The 27675-nt window shown below is 52.2% G+C and overlaps 1 protein-coding gene across 1 annotated transcript in view; it reads left to right on the top strand.

Annotated features, from left to right (window-relative positions):
• The window catches only part of EFCAB13 (EF-hand calcium binding domain 13), a 56355-nt gene extending 40246 nt beyond the window's left edge, over window positions 1-16109 (top strand). Inside the window, exons 15-23 of the mRNA XM_074978710.1 lie at window positions 4562-4633; window positions 6354-6497; window positions 7323-7394; window positions 8455-8598; window positions 9651-9719; window positions 11713-11856; window positions 13311-13382; window positions 15395-15538; window positions 16081-16109. Coding sequence (XP_074834811.1) covers window positions 4562-4633; window positions 6354-6497; window positions 7323-7394; window positions 8455-8598; window positions 9651-9719; window positions 11713-11856; window positions 13311-13382; window positions 15395-15538; window positions 16081-16109 — 890 coding nt within the window. The remainder of the gene's footprint in view (window positions 1-4561; window positions 4634-6353; window positions 6498-7322; window positions 7395-8454; window positions 8599-9650; window positions 9720-11712; window positions 11857-13310; window positions 13383-15394; window positions 15539-16080) is intronic.
• The last annotated feature ends 11566 nt before the right edge of the window (window positions 16110-27675 follow it).

The raw sequence follows: 27675 nt of genomic DNA, 5'->3' as shown, positions 1-27675 counted from the left end.
AACAGGATCAAAGAGGATAAGGTCCTGGCTTCTAAGCTGGAACAAATGCTGAACAGCATAGGAGTTCATCTGCCCAAAGAGTCACTCCAGAGCCGTGTATACACGTGCACGCTACTTCGAAGTAGCGGCACTAACTTCGAAATAGCGCCCGTCACGGCTACACGCGCTGGGCGCTATTTCGAAGTTAACTTCGACATTAGGCGGCGAGACGTCGAAGTCGCTAACCCCATGAGGGGATAGGAATAGCGCCGTACTTCGACGTTCAACGTCGAAGTAGGGACCGTGTAGTCGTTGCGCGTCCCGCAACTTCGAAATAGCGGGGTCCGCCATGGCGACCATCAGCTGAGGGGTTGAGAGACGCTCTCTCTCTCGAGCCCCTGCGGGGCTCTATGGTCACCGTGGGCAGCAGCCCTTAGCCCAGGGCTTCTGGCTGCTGCTGCGGCAGCTGGGGATGCATGCTGCAGGCACAGGGTCTGCAACCAGTTGTCAGCTCTGTGTATTTTGTGTTGTTTAGTGCAAGTGTGTCTGGGAGGGGCCCTTTAAGGGAGCGGCTTGCTGTTGAGTCCGCCCTGTGACCCTGTCTGCAGCTGTGCCTGGCACCCTTATTTCGATGTGTGCTACTTTGGCGTGTAGACGTTCCCTCGCAGTGCCTATTTCGATGTGGTGCCGCGCAACATCAAAGTTGAACATCGACGTTGCCAGCCCTGGAGGACGTGTGGACGTTATTCATCGAAATAGCCTATTTCGATGTCGCTACATCGAAATAAGCTATTTCAATGTAGGCTTCACGTGTAGACGTAGCCCAGGAGGGGCTGAAAACCACTGCCATTGATGGTAGGTGTGACTGGTTGGCTCAGAGATCCCCTTGAGCACTGGTGTCCAAGAGAAATTAAACTGATCGCCACAGGCTCCCCCACAGCCAGGTGCCAGCCCCCTGGCCTCCCACAAGATTACTCACTTGGAGCTGCGCAAGCTGCCCCAAGCTGAAGCCGCACTGCGCTAGTTGCCAGATGTCAGGAGCCTGACAGGGACAGAGGTGCCATCTCAGCCGCTGCCGCCACATGCTTGTCCCACCATTTGGTGGGAGTACGCGTGGAGCAGCTGGAGGGGCACCCCACATGTGCAGCTCTCCGGAGCTGCATTTCACCACACTCAGCTGCCCCATTCACCACATACGGTGAACAGGGAGTGTATTGGACACTGTGGCCCTTGAGACTGTCACCTGATAGGCAGATCAGCCCCCTGAGCCCACCTACCTGCCTTTTGGGATGCCCCACCACCCTGTCCTGCTGAGCCAGAAGCTTTGGTCTTCCACAGCAAAGGCTCAGAGCTTGGATTACAGGCCACAACAGAGCAACACAGACACTGAGAGCAGCTCAGTTCTGGGAAGGCTCAGGCTAACACAGCACCCAGGAGCACAGCCCCAGTGGGACTGGAACCACAGATAAATCCATCTTCCTCTGCATAAAAGCCTTACACAGAACAAGCTCATAAGTTCATATGCTCTATCACTAAAAGAGAGAGATGCACAGCTATTGTCCCCTTCCCCCACTAACACTTATTTACCCTGGGTTCATTAACAAACAGAAGTGATTTTATTAAGTATAAAAGGTAGAATAAGTGGTTGCAAGTGATAACAAACAGATCAAAGTAAGTTACTAAGTAAAATAAACAAAATACACCAGCTCAAGCTGACTATTCTAAGAAACTAGTTACAGGCAGTTTCTTACCCTAACAGTAGTTTTAATCACCTGTCTCACAAACTAGGCAGCCTCTAAGTTTCGGCCAATTCTCCCCCCAGCCCACTCACACTTCATTGTTTCCAGCTATAACCATGGTGGGTGTCTTGGTATCTCCCAACTGCCAAGTCCCCTGTTGTTTGGTTCCCTGCCTACAAAATAGATTTTGCCCAAGACAGGAATCCTTTGTGTTCATCTTCAACCCTTTTACACCCCCCTAGAAAAGTGCAGTATTCAAAATGGGTTTCAGCATCAAGTGACCTGGCTGCATGTCCTGGCTTGTAGAAAGAGCCAGACTATTCACAGATCATTGACTTGAGCACCAGGCCACTAAGTTCCTTGAGTCCTGCTTCTTCACTAGGACACCTAGCTATATAGTTTTACACTTCATATTTCTAACTTCACATACGAGAATGATACATGCATACAAACAGAATAGACACATCCACCGATTATGAGCTTTTCAGTGAGTGTGACAGGCCATATTTTTTCTTAAAGTATATTTGAGTCATGCATAATCATATTCAAAACATATTTCTGTAAAAATATGAGAATGCCATGTCACACTAAGGCTACGTCTACACGTGAAGCCTACATCGAAGTAGCCTATTTCGATGTGGCGACATTGAAATAGGCTATTTCGATGAATAACGTCTACACGTCCTCCAGGGCTGGCAACGTCGATGTTCAACATCGATGTTGCGCAGCACCACATCGAAATAGGTGCAGCGAGGGAACGTCTACACGCCACAGTAGCACACATCGAAATAAGGGTGCCAGGCACAGCTGCAGACAGCGTCACAGGGCGGACTCAACAGCCAGCCGCTCCCTTAACGGGCCCCTCCCAGACACACTTGCACTAAACAGCACAAGATACACAGAGCCGACAACGAGTTGCAGACCCTGTGCATGCAGCATGAATCCCCTGCTGCAGCAGCAGCAGCCAGAAGCCCTGGGCTAAGGGCTGCTGCACACGGTGACCATAGAGCCCCGCACGGGCTGGAGAGACAGCGTCTCTCAACCCCCCAGCTGATGGCTGCCATGGAGGACCCCACAATTTCGACGTTGCGGGACACGGATCGTCTACACCGTCCCTACTTCGACGTTGAACGTCGAAGTAGGGCGCTATTCCGATCCCCTCATGAGGTTAGCGACTTCGACGTCTTGCCGCCTAACGTCGAAGTTAACTTCGAAATAGCGCCCGACACGTGTAGCCACGTCGGGCGCTATTTCGATGTTAGTGCCGCTACTTCGAAGTAGCGTGCACGTGTAGACACAGCTTAAGTGTGTCTTGTATCAGTCCTTCTGCTGGCCAGGAGAATCTGCTTGTTCCAAGTTTGCACACAGCTCAGTGCCCATGTTCTTTTTTGGAACACCTGTTGTGTGATAGGTATATGAGCCTGCCAAAAGCCAAGCTCTCTGGGCCCTGATTCAGGCACATGCACATGCACAAGCTTGAGGTTCAATCTGGAAGTGTGAGTCCCATCCAGTCAGTACACCACATGACCTAGGGTGAAAAATCATACCTGCGTGAGCGTCAGAGGCCAGATATTCCCCACTTACCCCCAAAGATCAAGTTTCCATGAATTCAGTGGTTCTGAAAGCCACTTCGAGATACTCTATGCAGTAAAAGAACCAGCGTGTCAGAGAAACGGAGAGTGGTGGTTAACCAGATCTTCTGGTTCACCGGTGTAATGCCAATGTTCAGAGAATTAGAATACAATAAAATGAATAAAGTATAACACAGTGTCCAGGCACTCACCAATCCAGGGGCAGTACCGCACAGCAGAGCGGTTGGTTTCTCTATCTGCTTAGGTGTACAATTTTCTAGCCAGTTGGTTATCTTATGACACTGCATATAACTATGGGCAGCACCCAGCAGATGTCTGGATAACTAGACACTGTACTGAACACAATTTAATCTTTCTTGGCTGCTTCAGAAGACACATCAGGATCTTGCAAGTGCCCTCAGCATCATTGTATCAACCTCAGTTATCTGTGTACTGGGGCAACACATAGGAGGGTGTGTGTGGCCACATGCATGTCGCAAGGTGGGAGGGGCTGGCCAGCAGCCCAGGGTGGGGATGGGCCAGAGGGATGGCACTGGCAGCAGAAGTCTGTGCTGTGCCCCTCTGACCACACTGTCAGCAGTGGGAAAGGCAGGGTGAGGTGGCACTGCTCCCTGGCCATGCTGCTCCAGGGAGGGGCAGGACCATCCCAGCGCTTCCTGGGGGGATGTGTGCTTCCCTCCTCTGCACTGCTGGGGAGAGTGGGTGGGGTGGGAGGGCATGGAGCAGACTAGCCCTTCCAGTCCCCAGGGCTGCCTAGGTGGGGGGGAAGGGGCAAGACAGGGAGGGACTAAGCAAGGGTTTGGTGGGGCGGAACAGGGGCCAGGAAATGCAGGTCCTGGGGTAGAAGGAGGTTCTCCCCAGCCCGTACCCCACTTCCAGCCCTATCCCCAGTTGCCTCTGACTGTCAATGTTGAAGGTGTCAGAGATTGGGTTGGCTCTGTAATGACTCCAGGACACAGCCTGGAAGCTGCTTTTTTGAAGAAATCCCTGATACCACTTTGCTCACTTGTCTTCTGCCTCTCCTGCAGAAAAAGAGTGTGCACAATGTGCAGCTGCATCACCTCCTGGGCAGTAGCATAGTCCCAGTTACTAGCTTGAAGATTTGTACTGGGAGATACCAGATATGCTGGTTAATTGAACTTTCTGGTTAATTATGTGCCGGATAACAGAGCTTTTCCTGTATGATAGCCAGGTGTTTTAACAGGAACAATAAGAACATCTGTCTACTCATGTTTATGTTGTATTTTACAGAGGATAGAAAGGTGAATTTCAAAGACATTCTGACCTCCTTGGCCAATACCAAGAACTTCTCTGAGCTGGAAGGTAAGTGAAGGTTTTACAAGGGAGGAAAGTCAGAAGCGGACTGTAAAAACAGATGATCCAGTCCATTAGCTCTGACCAAGGATAACTGCCACAATTGCCCATCTGCTACTAGGAGCAAAATGTGAGACTTTTTAAAAATTCACCCCCTTCAAAACATCCCATCAAAATCCCACCTAAGCACTCAAAGTGACACATGGGCAGTGCAGAGCTCTACATACAGGGATTAATTTCACCTACAATAAGTCAGTTGGCAAATAGCACAAGCATGTTGAAGCTGCTCACCTAGCTTTGACAATAGACTCTGTCACTGCCAATGCCATGGCTCCCAGAGCCTGCTCTTCATTACAGGCTGTACCCTCTTCGTCTGGCACCCTTGGGACGTGAGTGGTTCCAGATCAGGGGATTTGCGAGACAAGGGCATGTCAGGCCAGCTGCCTGGAGTGGGGGTCCCTGCAGTTGTAGGGCTGCCAGTGGGGCTCAGTGCCCCGCCAGCTCCCAGCCCTGGGGCTGCTGGTGTTCCACCATCTGAGTCCCTGTGGCTGGGGCTGTTGGCAGCCTCCTTGCCCCAGCTGGCTCCCAGCAGTGGGGCTGCTGCATTCCCCAGCTGGGGTCCCGTGGCTGCTGTCTGGTCCAGCAACATCCATTGTCCTCCCAGACAGGGAAAAGGATAAGGGAGTTTCAACCTGCACTGTGCATAGAAGCTCTCCATAGCTGTGTCTACAACTGCAAAGTTTTGTCAACAGAGACTCTCTGTCAACAAAACTAGGGCATGTTCACACTACAGATGCATTCTGTCACAGGTCTGTTGACAGAACACAACCTTTTTCCCAGCATAGTTATGGCTTGAAAGTTTGAGGCATAGCGCCTCTGTAGACAGAGTCTGTCAACAGAAAAATAATGTAGACACTCCGGGGGAGAGGCCTCTGTCGACAGAGAGGGCTTCCGGTTCACCGGGCAGCCCTGTTTGCAAAGGGCTAGGCAGTCTGGCCGCTCTCTGTCAGCAGAGGGTGTCCACAGGGGGAGCCCCTATTAGGTGTGGATTTGTTCTGTAGACAGAGGTTCTGCTGAGAAATATCTGTCGACAGTGACTTCTGTCGTTAGAACTCTGTACTATAGACACAGCTCGTGTATAATGAATCACCAGCACCTGCTTTACCGGTTGTGCTGTGGCACCAGGTAGCTGGAACCCTTTGCCTGTTTATCTGAGACATTGTGTCTGCAAGAAGCAAAGTTTGCACATCCTGTAGGGGCACAGGAATGATTTGCAGGCAACACCATATCACCGTTGGAAACTGCTACCTGATTTAGGAGATCTCAAGAGAGAAGGATTTGCAAATTTGTCTGCTTAGAGGCCAGTCTTCTGCTCCGCCTGTCTTTGGTGCTTTTTACTCGGTGACTTTAAGTAGTTTATTAACGGAGTTTTTGCGTGGGGAATGGGGGGGAAGTGTGTTTGGGTTCAGGCAAAAGGGATCTAGGCACTTAGGAGCTTAAATTCCCCAGACAGTGTATGGGATTTATGCTCCTAAGTGCCTGAATCCCTTTAGAAATTACTGTGTAGACTCCTATGCCAGTTAATATAGCAACACTGAGCACGGCAGGGCCTAAGTACCTCTCCAAATCTCAGCCTAAGTATCTTTCCTGCGATCACAGCCCTGAAGAAAATTCTCCCTGGGACTCCTGGCCTCATCTAACACCCTGCCCATTCCCAGTGTGTTTTCAGTATTGCAGAACGCCACCGCTGCTGTCAGCAGGGTGCATGGAGGGCGGCTGCATCTGGATGACCTGAAAGCCTTCCTGGAAAATCTGGGCCTTTTGATGAAGGAGGAGGAGCTGCAGGAGGCCCTGAAGGTTGTGGCTGTTGACGGTGAGCAGTGTAACCTCGTTCTGTGTTTGTGTTCACACTGTGCTGCAGAGTTGGTGCTGGGTATTTGTTATACAGCCAGACAGGCATGTGGGCTCTTCTGTGTCAGTCAGGACTCCTGGGTCCTATTGCTGCAGTACCTGAGCGCCTCACAAGTAGCTACAGTCTGTTATCCTTGTGGCACCCCATGCGTGAGACAGGGACCCTCCTGCTTTCAATGAAGGGGGAATGAGGCCTAGAGCAGATTAAGTGATGTGCCCAAGGAGACACCAGGAGTCTGTGGCTGAGCTGGGGGTTGAAACCAGCTCGTGTACATCTTGAGGTCTGTCTACAAGGTGCTGCGAAATGTTCTGTGGGGGAGTGAACTGCAGAGCGCTTGAAAGAGTCGCATCGCCCTGGCCCCATAAGGCTGGTCCTGCTTTGGGCAGGGGCTGGACTCGATGACCTCCTGAGGTCCCTTCCAGCCCTAGGATGCTATGAGTCTATGAAAACCCTGCTGAACAAATGGACAGGTGCCTAGTTCATGTTGATGTAACCCTACTGGAATGCAGCCCATTCTTCACCTCCCCAGCCTGTAGACAAGTCCCTAGCCCTAGGCACCAGCCCTTCCTTCCTACCCTGTTAGCTGTCATACGCCAGGAAAAGTATCACTCCCTCAGCCCAGATCCAACCAGCTGGAGCCCTGTTTTAGGGCTAACCTTCTCTGGCGGTACTTAAATGTCTGCTCTGTGCTCAGGCGGGGAAGTGCTCCTGGCTCAGTGAAATCCACCTGGCCTGTCTCTGTCCCTGTCTCCCTCCGCGCCACCTCAGCTGTTCTCTCCCTTGCAGAGCACAGGACCGTGAACCTGAATGAATTCCTGACGGTTCTTGACGGCCTCCCCCACTTCACAGACTCCATGGGTGAGCGAATCGCAGTTACAGGAGCAAGGGCCCTTCTCTGTGTCCCTACGCTCACCAGCCTCGGACTGCACTGGGAATCAGTCCCCATCTCTGAGCAACACCCTGCGTTGCCCCAGCAAGGCTCTGAGCAGACCTTTTCACACACTGCCCTCCTGCAGGGCAAAGCCAGGACAAAGAAGGCGACCCTGACAAACTGGAAGGAAGGAAGGTGGTTTTAAGACATCTCCACTAGCACAGCTCTGTGCTGTAGTTGCATGAGGGGGCACTGAGCCATGTTCTGCTCTTGTGTGCCCCAGAGTGACGCTTTGCTCATTCCATTGGCCCCTTGACACCAACACCAGTGTCACTGAGAGGCGCACTTGGCCCATCGCAGGGAAGATTTTCAGATGAGATGAGCTGAGCCCAAAGGTGCACATTGGCTGCTGGGTCCTTTGGAACAGCTGCTTCCAACAGTGGGGCACAGAGCACTAGGGAATCTGGCCCTCCATGGAAACTGCTTGAGCTGCTAGCAGTCCTAGCCAGACCACGGACAAATCCTTTACCAGGAGCCATTTTTCCTCTGCCATGCTCACATGTGCATGGATTATTTTCCACGAGTCACGGAGGTCCTGGCCCATTCCTAGGTAGATAGTTTCCCTCCATGGGATGCAAACTGAGGGCCTTATCCTGGTGTTCCCCAGGATGGTGGAAATCAGAAATTACTCCATCAGAATCACTTGAGCTCCACCCCAAAAGGGCGTATGGAAGCTGCTGCACAGTCCCAGCCAAGGGCTTAGTAAAGGGGCTTCATGGAATCTCTTAAGCTCATTCTTATCTTCAAGAAACAAATTCTGAGCCAATCTTGTCTCCTTGTTCTGCCATTCCACACTCTAGGGATGTCACTGGCCCTCAAGAGAAGTGAGCATGAAGCGTTTTATCCCCACCTGGCCCTGGTAGAAATGCTGGACCCTCAGCCAATGTAAACCAGCATTGGCCTGAGCGGAGAGGACCTAGCCCATAATGTTTACACACGGCTGTGGAGAACTGAGCTCCCCCACAGCTGTCTGATCTTGCCTGGCAGTGCTGCAGCAGCTCATCGGAGCCTTCGGCCGAGTCAAAGAGGACAAGGTGGATCAGCAGGACCTGGATTCTGTTCTGGCCAGCTTGGGGATCTGTGTGTCCAGCGAGGAGCTGCAGAAGGCTTTGCAGAACATTTCTCCAGATGGTAAGTGAGCTGCCTCTTTCCCTGGGTGCTGCCTTCACCTGTGGAGCTGACAGATGGAGGAAGCTTGGGAAAAGCTATGAGGTACACCAGTGGCACTCAACCTTTTTTCACCCACGACCCTCATATTTTATTGCATTTGTGTCACGACCTCTGAGGGGCTTAACCCCTATCAGCCCCAAACCCCCCACCATACCCAGGCTTAACCCCTCTCACCTCCAACCCCCCGCCATCCCCAGGTTCAACCCCTGTCAGCCCCACTGATTGCACCTGCGACTCTGGAGGCTAAACTTTAAGCGGTAGCAGCCTCCAGAGCTGCAAGTGGAGTCAGCGGCAGCAGTGCTTGGAGCAGCAAATGGCTTTTTAAAGAGCCACATGCAGCTCCAGAGCCACAACCCCCAGGAAGACATCACAACCCACAGGAAGCTCACCGCTGAGTTACACCACCCTGGGCGCTGCTTGGTTCCTACAAACTGGGCCCTATGTCAATGTCGCCACGTGAAGAGCCATGGAAAGTCCTGAAAGAACAGCAGCCCAACTGTGCTCAGGAGCCATTGTCCCTTGCTTGTGGGCCAGGTAAAACATCTCTTGCCCAATGCTCCTTTCATAGGCTGAGAACTTAACAGGGGTGGGAGAGTAGAATGTGGATGGAGTTGCACCGGTGTTGCCTGAGCAGAATTTTGGCCTGATATATGTATGACACGGTGGGCTACTCCCAGTGTGGCGAGACCACTCAATGCACCTGCAAAATCCAGCACCGTTGTTTCTTGTGGATCCAGAAACTGGACCTCTCCTTGTGTGTGTCAGTGTCACATTTACCTTGTTCTCGTGTTTTCCATTCATAGAAACATGCTTAAGATCACAGCAGCCTTTAGTCTAGGAAGATGGGTGGGGTTTGGCACCTGAGACTCTAGCTGCCATGTCTGCTGCACTGCCTATCCTAACACCGTTGGGTGTTAGCTTTGAGGAGTTTCCTACATTAAACAACAGGGTCTGTCTTTAGCCGGTTGTTCTGGCCAATGTTCTTGGTGTCTGATGTGTCCTCCACCTTGCAGAAGCTGGGAAGGTGAATTTCAAAGTTCTGAGAAATTTGAGGGACACCCAGCAGTTCTCAGAAGCTTTGGGTGAGTAAGAACAGGTATTCTTCAAAAGGAGATCTGCATTGGCACCTGTGCAGAAATCGAAAGGGCAAGTCCTGTCCACTTAGACTTGGACTTAAATATAGACTAACTCTTTAAACTTCAGTGCTGAAGTGTGTCTCGCATCAGTATAAATGAGAGGAGTACCTGCTGCCAAACAGACTTACTATTCATTTCTAATGATCCAGTCAGATGTTCATTTCAGCTTCCTCAATATCTCCCAGGAAGTCAGTTATACTTATCACCTTGTTCTCTAGCTGCTTCTCCTTTTTAGGATGTCAGCAATACTGTTTGGAGTTGATCTCAGCAGGAAGCTATGGACCAAATTCCCTATACGGTTTGTGGCTACTAAATGCCAATACCTATATTTTCTGTGTACTATACCTTTAAATTCCCAAGATGCCTGAGTGTGTGCATGCAATAGCCACTTTGTTCTTAGAGCTGCTGCAGTGAATTGCCTGTTGTCGATGAGCTGTACACACTGTGCTCTCTCCTGTATGCTTTTATAGAATCATAGAATCCTAGGTCTGGAAGGGGTCATCGAGTCCAGCCCCCTGTCCAAAGCAGGATCATCCCAACTAAATCACCCCAGCCAGAACTATGTCAAGCTGGGACTTAAAAACCTCTAGGGACGCAGATTCCACCACTTCTCTAGGTAACACATTCCAGTGCTTCACCACCCTCCTAGTGAAATACTTTTTCCTAATATCCAGCCTCCACCTCCCCCACTGTAACTTCAGACTGTTGCTCCTTGTTCTGTCATTTGTCACCACTGAGAACAGTCCTGCTCCATGCTCTTTAGACCCCACCTTTCAGAAAGTTAAAGACTGCAATCAAATTACCCCAAAGTCTTCTCTTCTACGGACTAAATAAGCCCAAATCCCTCAGCCTCTCCTCATAGGTCAAGTTGTGGTGCTGCAGCCCCTTAATCATTTTTGTTGCCCTCAGCTGAACCCTCTCCAATGTGTCCGCATATTTTCTATACTGGGGGGACCCATTACTGAATGCAGTACTCCAGATGAGGCCTCACCAGAGCCGATGAGATGGGAATAATAACTTCTCTGGATCTGCTGGAAATGCTCCTCATAATACACCCCAATATGCCATTGGCCTTCTTGGCTACAAGGGCACACTGTCGACTCATATCCAGCCTCTCATCCACTGTAATCCCCAGGTCCTTTTCTGCTGCACTGCTACTTAGCCAGTCAGCCCCCAGCCTGTAACTGTGCTTGGGACTCTTCCATCCCAAGTGCAGAACTCTGCACTTCTCCTTGTTGAACCTCATCAGATTTCTTTGGACCTAATCCTCCAATCGTACATAAAGTGCAGTACAGTAATCCAGTCGGGATGTAACAAGAGCATAGATCATTGAGGCCAAGTCATGCTTGTTCAGGAAGCGTCATAGCTGGGGAATTAGAGGAAGCTGCTCAAAAGCAATCCTGGCCACCGAAGAAATTTCATTTTGAAATGTTTAAAAAAAAGGTCCAGGAGGGCTCCCAGGCTGAGTACATTTTCTTCCAGGGAAACAGTAATTCTGTCTAGAACATGTTACAGGCCACATTCCTGGACACATGGCCTCCTGATCCACAGGACTGCTATTATATTTCCAGGAACTGAAGTTCAGCTGACTGGTCTGTAATTCCCAGAGTTGTTCTTATTTCCCTTTTCGTAGTTTGGCACTATATTAGCCCTTTTCCAGTTCTCTGGAATCTCTCCTATCTCCTGTGACCTTTTGAAGTTAATCACTAATGGCTCAGATATTTCCTCAGTCAGCTCCTTGCATATTCTAGGACCCATTTCATCAGGCCCAGATGACTCAAAGACATCTAACTTGTCTAATTTACTTTTAATTTGTTCTTTCCCTATTTTCGCCTCTGATCCTACCTCATGTTCATTGCCATGCTTGGATACCACCCTGCACTGATGCAGAGAGATAAACCAGTTAACGCTTTGTTGTATATTTTCTGCACTTTTGCAGCTGTGCAGGAGGCCTTGGACGTCGTCAGCAAGGTGGAGGACAACAAGATTGAGGTTTCACACCTGCAGTCAGCTCTGGCTAACATGGGCATCCATTTACCCACAGTAGAACTGGAGGAAGCCTTGAGGCACTCTGCAGTTGATGGTGAGCAACCTTAGCAGAATGGGTACCTCTATGCATTTGTTTCCAGGAGGTTGGTCATATGGGTGGCACAATATGTGGTGTGGTGAATGCTCATGATCAATGCTGGCAAATGCAAGGAATCCCTTTTTATTGCAACATTTTGAAGAGCAGCCAGGGCCCGCCCCTCCCCCGCAGTCTGTCCAGTGGTCTGGTGGGGAGCGTCTGAGGGATGTGGCTTCTCAGGCCTAGCTGTCTCCCTGCACTGCTGTCTGGAACGGGATCCATATGGGGCATGTTTGGTTGGGTCCTTTATAGCTGTGAGGACAGCAGAGGAATAATACCTCCCCCCTAGCCAGCTCCAGGCCTCCTCCCTGATGCAGTTGTGGGGTGCCAAGCACCCCGAGGAGGAAGGACCATGGCTCTGACCAAACAGGGGGTTTGTCTCATGATCAAATGCAGCTCTGATGTCAAACAAGCAGCAAGGTCAGCCCCTCCCCATGGATCCAAGCATGGGCCTGGGGCTGAGCTTCTCTCTTGGCCAAGCTGCCTTTGTGCTGTTGACACAGCATACAGTGAATGTAAAGTGACTGGAGAGATGTGCCGGAAGTCCCATGACTCTGTGATGGCACTGAGCTAGCAGAGGCAGCCTACCCCTTCCCTCCCCTGATACCATGGCTTCCTGCCCCACACTCCCCCTTACTTGGAGAAGGGACTTGTCCGGGTATCAAAGACAGCAGTGGATGGCTGAGAACCAGAGAGCCCTGATCAGCCTATTGCTTGCTCCTCTGTGCCCACGCTGTACTCAGGCCCATTGGAGAGTTGAGCCGTGGTTCCTATGTCCACTGCTGCCATGAGTGTGTGTGTAATTTTCACTGAAATCTACGGCACTCATGGGGCAGTCAGCCAAGCAGAGGGGCATTGATCTAGTGGCTCAGGAGCCAAGACACCTGCAGTCCAGCCCTGTTCTGACATTGCCAGGGCTCAGCACCTTGTCTGTCTGGGACCTGCCCATGCTTTCACAAGTGGCTGTGATTTGGGGCACCTGACTTGGAGCAGTTTGGGCCTGTGTTTGAGAAGTTTAAATGCCCTGGGCTCCTGTGGGCTCAGCACTTTCAGGGGAAGAGCCTAAGAACAGAGATCCACAGTTGTGACCCACTAGTGAGCATGTCTCACGGGCTATTCTCTGTAGACGGTCCACAGAGGAGCTGAGTCTGTCCAGTCCCACATGGGGCCTTGTGGCTCTCTAGCTCAAGCTGCAGTAGTGGAGACTTCAGTCTGAGGTCTCTGGAGTGGTTCAATCCTGGGTATGTAGGCTCAGCTGTCAGCCATCTCACAAAGTCAGTCGCAGCTTCAGAGAACCACCTTCCCACCCGGAGTCCATTTTCCCACCAGTGGGAATTACCTCTCTGTAACCAAGGGCACCACTGAGCTCTCTGCCTTTCCTCGCCACAACTGACCCACACGTTCTCTTGCAGGAGATGGGAAGGTGAATTTTAAAGACTTTCTGAAGGGTTTGGCCAGCACCAAACATCTCTCCAGAGCCCTCGGTGAGTGCAGCGCTAGGGGCAGAGCAGAGATGGAAGGAAGATGCTTTGCCTCGTGGCATTCAGGCTGTGTTTGCAAGCGTATCACAGTGCTCTAGGGCAGTGGTTCCCAACCCTTCCACTAGTGCAGACCCCAATCTCACCCCCAAATCGTTTGCTGGCCCCTAGTCACCCCTCAAACTGTTTGTGAACCCCCATCAAAGCCAATTCTCTTTTCTCTGATCATTTTTATTCATCTTTTATTTTTTTCACACGCCTCCTGCAATACCTTCACGGACATCCCCCTCACCCCCCAGGGGCCGTGGGAAAAAAAGATTAATAAAAATGGTCAGAGAAAATAAGTTTTCAAGAAGTTGCAAAGCTATAATCCATTCTTATTTTTAAACTAAATAGCTTCCCATAATGTTATAAATTGCTGTGACATTGGAAGTGAGTATTCATCGTTTTCAATGTTAATTATTTACGTTTCCTTCTTCACTGAATGCCGTGCAGGTAGTGACTAGAATTGGCTGTGGTGGGTAGGGTGACCATCTGTTCCGTTTTGGGCAGGACACTCCCATATTTGGGACGCCAGAAAGGTGTCCCAACTTCTTTTTTATAAGGGACAAATTGTCCCGTATTTGGGCCCTCCCCCCACCCTTCACTTCCCTGAGCCTTAGGGAAGCAGGGGGAGTGTTGGCACCTGCCTCTTCCCCAGGGCTCAGGGAGTGTCTGGGACTGCTGCTTCCCTGGGGCTCTAGGGGACCACTGGCAGCTGCCAACTCCTTCCCAACTCCCCGGGGCTTGGAGGAGGCACCCTTCCCCTCCATATCTCCCTGTCCTGTGTTTGAGACAGGGAGATATGGTCACCCTAGTGATGGGGGTCTGCGAACAGTTTGGGGGCAGTGGCAATTGAGGGTCCACACTTGTGAAGCGGTTGGGAAACACTGCTGCAAGGCATTTTAGGTATCTCTTTGGTATGCTCAGCTGTCATCTCTGCAGCACTTGGGGCCAAATCAGAGATCATTCAAGGATTCCTGTGGCCAGTAGATCCCCATGTGGCCATTGCAACTGGTTTATGGCTCCTTTGGTGGCACAACACTGCTGAAGCTCCCAGGTAAATGAGATCTGCTTAGTAATTGACTGAGCGGGAAGGACGTGAGACACAAGAATTGCTTGGCTGAAAGAGCCACACTGTGCTCTTCTAACAGGGGTTTAGCACCAGGGAGGGAGAATACAGAGCGTCCTATCTCACCCCAGTTTAATATCAAACTCTTTTCTCCCATAGATTGCATTTGACCCTCTGGTGAATTCAGTTCTCCCACAGAAGCGTGTTGCCTTTGTAGACAGAGCAGATCACTGTCAGCTGACTGCAATGGTGACAACTAGTGTTAGGAAGATCTGGGTACTGGGCCATTCTGAACCCAAGAGCTGCCAGTAGTATGTGTCCAGTTGCCCATGACCAAGCAATTGTATGGTGCTCCTTGCCATGCAAAAATTGTTACCCAGGCCCTCCAGCTAGGCTGGCTTGTGACCTAGCAGGATGCTCTGACTAGGCAGTGTGGCTTGAACTCCTTTCCCTGGTGACTCTGTTTCCTGTTCTCCGAGTGCAAGGGCCCAGAGAAGAGAGGATTAGTAAAGGAGAAATTGCCTGAGCCAAGTCACTCGGAGCTTTCCTGCAGCCCAGAGTTCAGCCACTCATTCACCACCTCGCCCTTCACCAGGAGAAGAGATGGAAAATGTCCATCTGGAAGACAGAACTCCAGCTTCACTTACACGGACAAATCTACTTCCAGGGCCTGAGCCAGTGTCCATTTGGAAGTTTTTCCATTGCCTTGGGTGGGCTGTGGTACAGGCCTCGAGCATTTGGTGCTGTTAAGAATTCCTGTTGAGTTCTCTTTGGAAGCAGAGAGCTAATGTCACATTTTCTTCTTCTCCATGCAGCGTTCCCACCCAGACCCCTCCTCTCTCCTGCCTGGGAGTTGGCTGACTCTGCAGACTGGAGGTCTCACTACCCCTTCTTTTCACACCTACAGAGATGGAAGAAGCCGTGAAAGCCATTGGTGCAATCAAGGAGGAGACAGTGGATGTTCAGCACCTGGACTCCATCATGCGCAAGATGGGAATTCATTTAACCCCGGAGGAGATTCAGAAGACACTGAAGCACATGACCTCTGAGGGTAGGTGTTTCACGTGGCCCCCTCTTCATTGGTGAGGCCTGTAATTTTTGCCTGGGGGGAAGAGGTGCTGTTTGTACACATGGGAGGATATCTGGGGTAGGGTTCAGGTGTGTTTGGGGCTACTTATTCCATTTAAAATCAACCCTTGTGCTCTCATGAGCAAAATCCCTTCTCTGGTCATTAATCTTTGACCTCATGCTTGTGGTCCTAGCAGTCAGATGAGGTCTGTGACTGATGTCTATGTGACACAGTTATCCTGTCCCTCTCTCGACAATGTTCATGGATATGCAGACACATTAGGGGGAGGCCTTGTCTTCTTCAGGGTCAAATCTGACATTTGGAGAAAGACGCTTCCAGATCTCAGCCCCTCAGACCTCCAGGCTTGGAGGAACACAAAGGGCATTCAAAAGCTAAAGAGCTGATTCACGGCTGTGTTACTCCAAGACTGCGTGGCCACAGCTCTAGAAATCAATGAGGTAAAACCAGCGTAATACAATGGTGAATCCAGCCCTAAAAATTTCCTGTGTCTGCCTCTCTCTTAGTACTTCTATTAAACTCATCCCTGGTGTAATGCTGTCAAGGTCAATGGAGATGCCACAGGTCCTGCAAATTTAGGACTTTCAATAGTTTGTCTGAACTTTTCCATCCAAAACCCTTTGGCAACTTTCCAAATCCCCTCCTTTTTGACCTTGTATCTTTCCATCATTTTTTCCTTCTCCCTGACCTGGATCATCTCCTGCAGAAGATGGGAAGGTGAATTTGAAAGATTTCATGACAGGTTTGAGTAAGACACGGCGATTTTCCCAAGCTGAAAGTAAGTGGAAGTGGTAGCGTACAATACAGCCCTACAGTGAGACTGGTCTGAACAAGATTTTTTTATGCTTTCATGGTAAAAATGTCTGAATTCTATGTGTATATGTATCAGAAAGGTAGCCGTGTTAGTCTGTAGCTTTGAGAACAACAAGAAGTCTTGTGGCACCTTATAGACTAACAGATATTTTGGAGCATAAGCTTTCATGGGCAAAGACCTGCTTCATCAAATGCACGAGTGGGAGAGTGGTTGTTTATGTGTATATGTGTTATGGTGGATGAAAGGCTGGATATGAGTAAGCAGTGTGCCCTTGTAGCCAAGAAGGCTAACGGCATATGAGGGTGCATTAGGAGAAGCATTTTGAGCAGATCTAGAGAAGTAGTTGTTCCCCTCTATTCGGCACTGGTGAAGCCACATCTGGAATATTGCATCCAGTTTTGGGCCCCCCAGTATAAAAAGGATGTGGATGTGCTGCAGCAGGTTCAGCGGAGGGCAACAAAATGAGTAAGGTGCTGGAGCACGTGACCTGTGAGGAGAGGCTGAGGGATTTGGGCTTGATTAGTTTACAGAAGAGAAGACTGAGGGGTCATTTAATAATAGCCTTCAGCTTCCTGCAGGGGAGCTCTAAAGAGGATGGAGAAAAATTGTTCTCAGTGGTGTCAGATGGCAGAACGAGGTGCAATGGTCTGAAGTTACAGAAGGAGAGGAGTAGGTTTGATATTAGGAAAAACTACTTCACCAGGTGGGTGGTGGAGCATTGGAATGCGTTGCCTAGAGAGGTGGTGGATTCTCCATCCCTTGAGGTTTTTAAGTCCTGGCTGGGATGACTCAGTGGGGGTTGACCCTGCTTGAAGCAGGGGCCTGGACTAGATGACCTCCTGAGGTCCCTTCCAGCCCTAGGATTCTATGATTCTGTCACAAAAGAGTGAGAGAATAGCATAGGGAAATCTGTCTCTCTTGCAGGATCTAAGGTGTGAGCAGGATACAAATGCAAGACACAATGTGGGAGCAGGTGGGAGTGGGTATTGTAAGGCAGGGTTAAAAAATAGTCTGGCACAGGGCTATCTGGGTTGTTGTGGGGGACAGGGCAGTCGCCTTAGCTGTGTAAGACATTGATAACACAGGGCTGCCTGGTTTAAAGCATTGTGGAATGAAGGGGAGGGGTACTGGTTGAACCAGCTTGCTGAGTGCTTTGGCCCTGTCTATGTCTTGGCCATATAGATATAAGCCTGGTATGACTAACCCTCCCCACCTGTTGAAAGATAAGAGCTGGATACTAGGGTGCTTGTGAAACCCCACACTAGAGATACCAAGAGCTGAAATCACAGAGTGGCAGCTGAGGCCATGCAGAGCTAAAATCACTGGGTTCTGCCTTAGGGTGGTCCCAAGCAGTGGGGTTAGGACTGGTGGATGACAGCAAGACTGGAGGGAGGCTGGTAGGAGGAGTGGTGGTGGGTGGTGGTAGATGATGGTGACTGGTGGGAGGCTGGTAGGAGCGGTGGCAGACTGGCAGGCGGCTGGTAGGAGCGGCGGCGGATGACGGCGACTGGCAGACGGCTGGTGACAGCAAGGGGAGGCTACAGACAAGTGGACAGCTAGTATTGCCCTGGTGATATATCTGCGGGCTTTGGGTTTGGGACTGCACCGCAGAAGGTACATCCTGAAACTGTGTGTGTGTGGAAAAGGGCCAAGAGCCCCAGCAAGAGACTGGGTTCTACTGCATATGGGGATGGTATCTGGGTAAAGGGGGGTTTCTCTCCTCTTTGCTGAGATATACTGCATCTGTCACTGTAACCTTGGGGTAGGTTACAGTCATTAAACAAACAATTTCTATCTCACACTCTGTGCTTGCGAGGCGGGGGCGGGGGGAGAACCGCCTTACAGGCACCCAGCATGGGGGTGAAATTGTCCCAGGCCACTGGGTGGGCGCTCCAGCCGGTTGGTTGTATCCTTGATAGGAAAACCCCACAAGAGTTGAACCCGGCCCTTCTGGCAGGCATCTGGCATTAACAGAAGGGTTACATAAGTGGGGGCTCGTCCGGGATCTCTTTTGCTGGGTAGTACCCCTCGCAAGCACACATATATATATATAACATTGTAAGAAGTAGTTCTGTTGTTGCGGGATAAGTTAGAGTTTATACCATGGCTGGCCGTATGCTAGAAGACTGGTGTGAGGAGTTGGGTATTGACCCTAGAAATTGTCTATTAGTTTTAGGGATACCTGAGGGTATGGAAGATGGCCCAATTGAGGCCCTTCTAACAAAAGCCATTGATTCTCTAACGAGGTGTCACATACGGGGACATAGACGACAAAGCATTTGTGGTGCTATGAGAAATTGCCAGTAGTTGTGGACTCTTTGCAGATTCCAAGTGAGATAAAGATTCCCAGTGGCACCTTGAAAGTTGTGATCACCAAGGCCTTTGCAACAGGCCCCGCTTCACATGCTGTATTTGAGGAGCAGATAACAGCCTTTTTGGCACAGGAAGGAAAGACTATGGCAGACGTGTCAAGTCTACTGAGTGCTGAACCATCGGCCCCTGGCCCTTCTATGGATGTATGGGTCAAAGTTTTGGGACAAGCATTGGAGAAGGTCCTGCAACCTCATCATGAGTCTAGCTCACACCGTCAGTTACACTTATTTTCGGGTGGTGTGGTCCCAATACCAGGGGAAGAAGCGTTTGAACCCTGGTTAGAACATACCACTGAAATGCTCCGAGAGTGGGCAGTACCTGAAGCTGAGAAGAGAAGGCGACTGATAGAGAGTCTCCGGGGTCCTGTGCTGGATGTCATTCGCACATTGAAGCTGGGTAATCCGGATGCTAGTGCAAATGACTGCTTAGAAGCTCTCAATCATGCCTTTGGGAGGACTGAAGATTTGGAGGAAGTTTATTGCAAATTCCTGAGCACCAGACAACAGAGAGGCAAAAAGTTATCAACCTATGTTCAGAGGTTGGAGAAACTACTGCAGAGAGTTGTCTTGCATGGAGCCATCACAGCAGAGCAAATGGATCGAACTCGAGTGTCCCAAATTGTGAGGGGAGCGCAATACCAGCACCCAATCCTATTCCACCTTCGGTTAAGGGAACGACTGGCAGCCCCACCCAGCTATTCGCGATTGATTAAAGAGATCCGAGAAGAGGAAGAAAGGCAGGCCACCAGTGAGAGCGGGGGCACTCAACCATCCAAACGTGGCAGCACAGCCCCCTCGCAACTCCCCAAAACATTGATGGTGAACGGTGGAGAGGAGCTTGCCCAGAGAGTGCAAGACCTGATGGTGCAGGTGGACGAACTGAGGGGTGCTATAGGTTCAGCCCGGGCACCAGGGAGTGGTGAACAGCTAGCAGCAGCAGTCCATAAGACTGGGCTCAGGACAGCTACTTCTGCAGGCCGGCCAAGTATAGGATCCTTCTTCTGCTACAAATGTGGTCAGGAAGGACACACTGCAGCAAGATGTCAAAATAAGGAAAATCCAACACTGGTGTACCAAAAACTGAGGGCCACCTGGGAAAAGTCGGGAAACGGCTACAGGGTCTGGGAAAGGAGCCGCCCACACCCTCGGGAAGCGAGGGCTCCCCTCGAAGAGACAGACCCACGGCTTTCCCACAAGGACTAATAGGACCTAGAGCAGAAGTCAATGTGAAAATAGAAGGGGTGGAATGTACAGCCGTCCTTGATACAGGGTCTCAAGTGACGATCATATTCCAGTCATTCTATCAACAAAGGCTTGGGCACCTGCCTATCCAGCCATTGACAGGTCTCGGCCTGTGTGGACTCAGCCTGAATGAATACCCCTATGCGGGATATATCATCGTGCACCTAGAGTTCCCAGAAGATGTGGCAGGGGTAAGAGAGGAGGTAGACACAGTTGCCTTAATATGCCCCGACCCAAAGGGGATCTCTGATGTGTCGGTGCTAATAGGGACCAACTCCAGTCTCTTTAAAGTACTGGCAGAATATTGCAGACGACGGGCTGGGGACCAATATCTGAGCACCCTGATGATTCATGCACTTTGTGCTGAAGCCTACAAAAAAATTGAGGATTCTAAACAGGAGTTGCCTGAACTACCAATGGGTGCCCTGAGGTATGCAGGCATAACTCCCATAGTAAAGCCTGCAAGGACAGAGCAAGAGGTGCTCACTAGGAGTACCTGGCTAAAGAGCAGCGGAGGGACTCTAGCTATGGTAGAGCAACCAGCTGACGGAGGCCTTCCTGAAGGAGTGCTGGTTCCCAGTGGAGTTATAGCCTTACCCACTGAAGCCCAGGAAGAGGTGACTATACTAATCGCTAATGAGACGAGTCGTGATATTGTTGTAAAGCGAGGGCAAAAGATAGCAGACCTTTTTGAGCCCGATGCAGTGGTAAAGCCCCAGTGTGGTACTCCGGCCCCAATGATAGATCCAGAAAAATTTGACTTTGGAGATTCACCACTGTCTGAGGAATGGAAGACGCGGTTAAGGGAAAAGCTTTGCAAGAGAACAAAGGTATTCTCACTGCATGAGTGGGATGTGGGATGTGCAAAAGGGGTTGAACATAACATCAGGCTGCATGATTCTCGACCCTTCCGGGAGAGATCTAGGAAGATCGCCCTTTCTGAGATGGAAGATGTGCGACAGCATCTTCAAGAGCTGGCAGAGAATGGCATCATTACAGAGTCCCACAGCCCATATGCTTCACCCATTGTTGTGGTCCGTAAAAAGAATGGAAAAATCTGGATCTGTATTGATTACCGCACCCTAAACAGCCGTACGGTGACTGACCAGTACACTATGCCTCGGATCCAAGATGCCTTGGACTGCCAGCTAGGAAGCCAGTGGTTCTCAGTTTTAGACCTTCGAAGTGGATACTATCAGATTCCTTTGGGGGCAGAAGATAAAGAGAAGACAGCCTTCATCCGCCCATTAGGGTTCTACCAGTTCGAACACATGCCGCAAGGGATTTCCGGGGCACCAGCCACATTCCAGCGTCTTATGGAGAAAGTTGTAGGAGACATGAACCTACTGCAAGTCTTGGTTTACTTGGATGACCTGATCATATTCGGAAGAACATTGGAGGAGCATGAAGAAAGACTTCTTAAGGTCCTCGACCAGTTGGAGGCCTATGGGTTGAAACTTTCTATTGACAAATGCCAGTTTTGTAGAACATCGGTGAAGTATGTGGGTCACATTGTGTCCCAGGAAGGTGTGAGTACTGATCCAGACAAAATAGAGGCACTGGTCACATGGCCACATCCCAACAATTACCAAGAGCTTAAAACCTTTCTTGGATTTAGTGGATATTACCGTAGATTTGTGGAACATTATGTGTCCATTATCAAGCCTTTGAATGATCTCACTTGCGGATACCCGCTCAACAAGAGCAAGGCTAAGACCAAGGGTAAGGGGGGGCCCTCAAGACTGCCAGGGCAGAAGTGCCGTGGTCCTCTAGAGCCTTTTGGATCACAATGGGATGAGAGGTGTGAGAAAGCTTTCCGAGAGATCATTAACTGCCTAACTCATGCTCCAGTCCTTGTGTTTGCTGACCCAAACAAACCCTTTATCTTGCATACGGATGCCAGTTTGGAAGGGTTTAGGGGCGGTGTTATACCAAGACGTGGACGGCAAACATAGGCCTGTGGCCTTTGCTAGCCGAGGATTGTCTGACAGTGAGACCCGTTACCCGATCCACAAGCTGGAGTTCTTGGCCTTGAAGTGGGCCATCACTGAGAAGTTTCGTGACTACCTATATGGTGCTAAGTTCCAAGTATGGACAGACAACAATCCATTGACATATGTATTGACAAGTGCTAAGCTGGACGCTACTGGGCAGAGATGGGTAGCTGCCTTGGCCAGCTACGAGTTCAGCTTACAGTACCGATCGGGCAGAAGCAACATTGACGCCGATGCATTGTCACGATGCCCACAGCCACCAGAGACTGCTGAGATTCCTGTAGATGGAGCAAGAGCCATTTGCAATGGAAGTTATCACAAGTCCCAGGCCCCTGAGAGTTGCATTGCTGAAACTCTGGGTTTACCACCCGAGAATGTGCCGTCGGCCTCTGTGAACTATATTGCGTTGGATCAATCGCCATTGCCTAGGCTCAATGCGGTGGACTGGCAAAAAGCCCAGTTGCAAGATGCCGACATCTGTGACACCCTACTCGCAAAAAGAGAGGGGCAAGACCCTCGGACCATTGTTCCCTCCACTCCGGGAAGTAAAATACTACTAAGGGAGTGGAACAAACTGAGACTGATACAAGGCGTGCTGCACCGGGTCACCGTAGATCCATTGCAAAATCGACGAACACAACTGGTACTACCGACCGAGTACAGGGTTCTGGCCATGAGGGCTCTGCATGATGATTTCAGACATTTGGGTATGGAAAGAACACTTGAGCTTCTCCGTAATAGGTTCTATTGGCCCCGGATGGCCGAGGATGTACGCAGGAAATGTGAGACGTGTGCTCGATGTGTTCAACGCAAAACTCTGCCCACTAGAGCAGCCTATCTGCAGAGCATCACAACCAGCAAACCCTTGGAACTGGTATGCATTGACTTCTTGTCTCTGGAACTGGATACGAAGAATATTGGAAACATCTTAGTGGTAACCGATCACTTTACCCGATACGCTCAGGCCTACCCCACACGGGACCAGAGAGCCACCACTGTGGCACGGGTATTGTGGGAAAAGTACTTCTCAGTGTTTGGACTCCCAGCTCGGATACACTCTGACCAAGGGCAAGACTTTGAAAGTCAACTCTTAAAGGAGGTGCTAAGAGTGGCAGGAATAAAGAAGTCCAGGACAACCCCTTACCACCCGCAAGGTGACCCTCAGCCAGAACGGTTTAACCGAACCTTATTGGACATGCTGGGGACATTGCACCCGAAGCAGAAAGCGGCCTGGAGTCAACATGTTGCTTTTTTGGTGCATGCTTACAGTGCCACAAAGAATGATGCTACGGGAACCACCCCGTATTTGCTAATGTTTGGACGAGAGCCCAGACTACCAATAGACTTATGTTTCAGGGTGTCAGGGGATGGGGAAGGCTATGAGACACATCTGCAGTATGTTTCTCGACTAAAGGAAAAGCTGTGGGATGCCTACCGTTTGGCTATGGCAGCTGCCCGCAGGAACACAGATCGTAACAAACACTGGTATGATGCAAGAGTGCGCCCTCAGGAGCTCCAACCTGGGGACCGAGTTCTCCTGTGGAATCTAGGGGTTGCTGGTAAACATAAAATTGCCGATAGATGGAAGGCAACACCCTACCTGGTGGTGGAAAGACTTAAGGACCTACCTGTTTACAAGATTAAACCTGACAGCGGATCAGGGCCAATGAAGACCGTACATAGGAATCTCCTACTGCCCGTGGGAGAGTTGGTTGGTGCATCTGCAGAGATGGACTATGACATACAGCCGGGTTGCAAAGGAAGTGCAAGGTCACATCCATTACCCAACACAGGCAGTGGGTGCAGTGGAGATGATCTTCCCTTATCTAGCACCTTCGAGAGTGATTCTGAAGAGGATGAGGTTCCCATGGAACACCCTAGAGTGGGAACCAGGTCCCAGAGTCTATTCCAGGAACCTGCGGAAAGGGCAACACCTTTGGCACTGAATCCCAGAGCGGAAGTGTTTAGGCCCCGGCCTGGGACCCTCCTTCCACAACAAGACTAATCTGGGATGATGAACCTGCCCCAATTGCCGACAGGTTGGAGAAGAGCCAGGCATGTGCAGATACACCCTGATTAGCTGACGGAGATGTTTTTGTCCAGGACATCCCAGTCTGTGAGCGAGATGCACAAGGACCAATGCGGGTGGAGGGGGAGTCCCCGGGTGGACACCCCTTGTCCCTGCCATCAGAGGAGGACCCTGCAACCCCTGTTATCCCCATCCTCAAAAGGCGAGATAGAGCCATAAAGCCCATAAACAGACTAACTTATCAGGCACCTGGAGTGGTTGGGGAGGATGTAATACATCTGGCACACAGACTTGTAGAAGCCATAGTGAGCTTTCTCAGGCCATTAGAGGGGAATTCATGTGGATGTTATAATCGAAACAGTGTTTTGCCGGGACGTCAAATTCTCAGCTGGGGGGAGGATGTACCTATTGGATGCCGGGGGAGTGGGCAGGCGTAGCCTGCCCACGGCTACAAGGCCCCTCTCACGATGAGAGGGGACCCATTAAAAACAGCCCGGTTCCAAGTAAATACGGGGGACAACGAAAGAAAAACCATTAGCGGGAGTGAGGGTCAAAGGTTTAAAATGAGGGAGCCAGAGGGGGACACCGAGCAGAGGACCCCGGACAGCGCCCACCGTTCCTCAAAGGCGTCCAGGGAGTTGGTGGACGCCGCCCAGAGGAACTCTGCTCGGATTCGTGAGCGGAGGGAGGAACGGAAGTAGGCCCCACAGTCGCAGGTCACCCCCCCTGCCAGCCTCCTCTCCCTGGTTTTGTAAATGGCCATTTTGGCCGTGGCCAGGAGGAGGCTGACGAGGAGGTCCCGCGACTTTGTGGGGCCACGGATAGGGTGTGAGAGGATGAGAAGGTGTGGGGAGAAGTGCAGCCAGAACCTCAAGAGGAGGTTCTGGAGGAGCCGGAAGAGGGGCTGCAGCCTGGCGCACTCGATGTAGATGTGCGCCAGGTTCTCCCTCGTGCCGCAAAAGGTACAGGTGTCCGGGATGGGGGTGAACCGCGCCAGGTACACGCCCGTGCTCACCGCTCCGTGGAGGATTCTCCAGCTGATGTCCCCGGCGGGCCGCGGGACCAAGGTGGAGTAGAGGCCGGCCCACCGGGGCTCCCCACCCTCCGATGACGGCAAGAGGTCCCGCCATTTGTGATCGGGGCGGGACACGAGGGTGGGGAAGTGGAGCGTGTGAAGCACGAGCGTGTACAGAAGGTGTCGAGGCGCGGTTCGGAAGGGGACCGGCTGGAAAGTGTGCAGACGGCTGAGGTGATGGGGGGGAGAGGGGCGGGCAGGATCGCGAAGCCGGGGCCCATGAAGAGGTCCGGAGGGCTAGGAGTGGGAAGGGGGCGGTGTGCACCCTCTCGCAGGACCCGGCCAAGGTAACTGTGAGCGGTGGAGGGCAGGGCAGCCTTCACCTCCTGGAGTATGAGACGGGAGGAGCGTAGGTCGGAGAGCCCCATGCGCCGGGCGAGCGCCGGGGCCTCCATCCAGTCCCCCCGCTCGTAGTCCAGGAGGTCTCCGACCCTGGTGATTCCACCTAGGACCAGCCTCCAGCGCACCGTGCGAGACTCCGCCGCCTGCACACGAAGGTGGGGGTTGTGTAGCAGGGGCTCCGCGAGGAGGTCTTCTCCCACGGTGGCCCCTAAGGACCTGGAGGCTGCGAGCAGCCGCCAAGTGCGGAGGAGGTCCTGGTAGAAGGCCGGCAGCTCCGAGAGGCCTCGCGGACGGTCCCTGCAGGATAAATAGAGGAGCTGCCGGTCGTATCGGAGCCCTCGGTAATGGCGGAGGAAAGCGTGCGCCAGCATGCTCCACGCCGGACTATCTGCACTGTTGGTGTTGAGAAGCCTCTGCAGGGCCTGGAGGCGGAAGACATGGACCTGAGTGCGCGTGCAGGTCAGGCCCTGTCCCCCCTCCTCCGGGGGAAGATGGAGTACCCCTGCAGGGACCCAGTGCAGTCCTGGCCAGAAGAACTCCAGGATTAACCTCTGGAGCTGGTCCAGGAACCCGGGGGGTGGGACCAGGGTGCTGAGACGGTGCCAGAGCATGGACAGGACGAGTTGGTTCAGCACCAGCGCTCTCCCTCGGAGGGAGAGACACTGGAGTAGCCCTGTCCACCTCCGCAACCGCTCAGCGACCCTGCTCTCTAGGCCTCGCCAGTTTTCCGGCGGAGAGGGATGCGTGGGAGAGAGAAAGACGCCTAGATAGAGCAGCGGACCCGCGCTCCACCGGATGGCCTGAAGCGCGGGTGGGAGGCGGCTCATCTGCCAGCCGGTCCCGACCACCAGGCCAGAGCTCTTGACCCAGTTGACCCGGGCGGAGGAGGCTGCCGAGTAGATAGCTTGGCAGGCCTCCAGACGCGCCAGGTCTCCCGGGTCCTGGGCCACGAGGAGCACGTCGTCGGCGTACGCCGACAGGACTAGCCGCAGCCCTGCCTCTGGAAGCGCCAATCCCGTCAACCTTCGCCGAAGGAGGCAGAGGAAGGGCTCGATGGCCAGAGCGTACAGCTGTCCTGAGAGTGGGCAGCCTTGTCGTACTCCCCGTCCGAAGCTGACCGGAGCGGTCAGGGTCCAGTTGAGCTTGACCATGCACTCCGAGGCAGCGTACAGCACCCCGAGAAACCCGACGAAGCGGGGTCCGAAGCCGAAGGCCTGCAGGGTGCCTAGGAGATACCCGTGGTCCACCCTGTCGAACGCCTTCTCCTGGTCCAGGGACAGGAGGGCGAACGACAGGTCGTCCCTACACCCAAGCTCTAAGAGATCCCGGACCAGGGACAAATTCTGCAACATGGTGCGGCCCGGGACGGTGTAGGTCTGGTCGGGGTGGACCACGTCCTGCAGCACGGACCCCAAGCGACGGGAGATGGCTTTGGCAATGATCTTGTAGTCCGTGCTGAGGAGCGAGATGGGACGCCAGTTCTTGAGGTCGTGGGGGTCCCCCTTCTTCGGTAGCAGGCTGAGGACTGCACGCCTGCAGGAGATGGGGAGCACCCCGCTTTGCAGGGCCTCGGCCCAGACGCCGAGCAGGTCTGGGCCGAGGACGTCCCAAAACACGCGGTAAAACTCCACGGTCAGCCCGTCCATGCCCGGGGATTTATTGGTGGGCATGAGACAGAGGGCTTCCGAGAGCTCGGCCAGAGTGAGAGGAAGCTCCAGCCGGTCCCGGTCGCCCGTGCTGACCGACGGGAGTTGGTCCCAGAGCACCCTGCGGGCGTCGGCGTCGGTTGGATCCGGGGAGAAAAGGGCGGCGTAGAAGGCGCGAGCCCTCTCGCGCATCTCCACCGGATCCGTAAGAGGGGTGCCATCCTCCGCCAGGAGGCAGGGGATATGTTTTTGGGCGCCCCTCTTTTTCTCCAGGGCGTAGAAGAAGTGGGAGCCGCGGTCCATCTCCCGCAGGAGTTGGATTCGCGACCTCACCAAGGCCCCCTGTGCCCGATGGGCGTCGAGGGTCCTGAGCTCGTCCCACTTCTCCTGGTACGTGCCGCAGAGGGATGGATCTCCGGGGCTGGTGGCTAGACGCCTCTCCAGCTCAAGGACCTCCCGTTCCAGCTGCCCTATCAACGCATCCCGCCGCCGGCTGGCCCCCCGAGTATAGTCGCGGCAGAAGAGCCGCGCGTGCACCTTTCCCAGGTCCCACCACCGCCGTGCTGAGGGAAAGGCGTGCCGCTGCT

Source organism: Carettochelys insculpta, chromosome 28 (genome assembly GCF_033958435.1).
Source record: "Carettochelys insculpta isolate YL-2023 chromosome 28, ASM3395843v1, whole genome shotgun sequence".
In the NCBI taxonomy this organism is placed as follows: domain Eukaryota; kingdom Metazoa; phylum Chordata; order Testudines; family Carettochelyidae; genus Carettochelys; species Carettochelys insculpta.
Note: the sequence above shows the minus strand (reverse complement) of the source record. Positions and strands in the feature narration are given on the sequence as shown.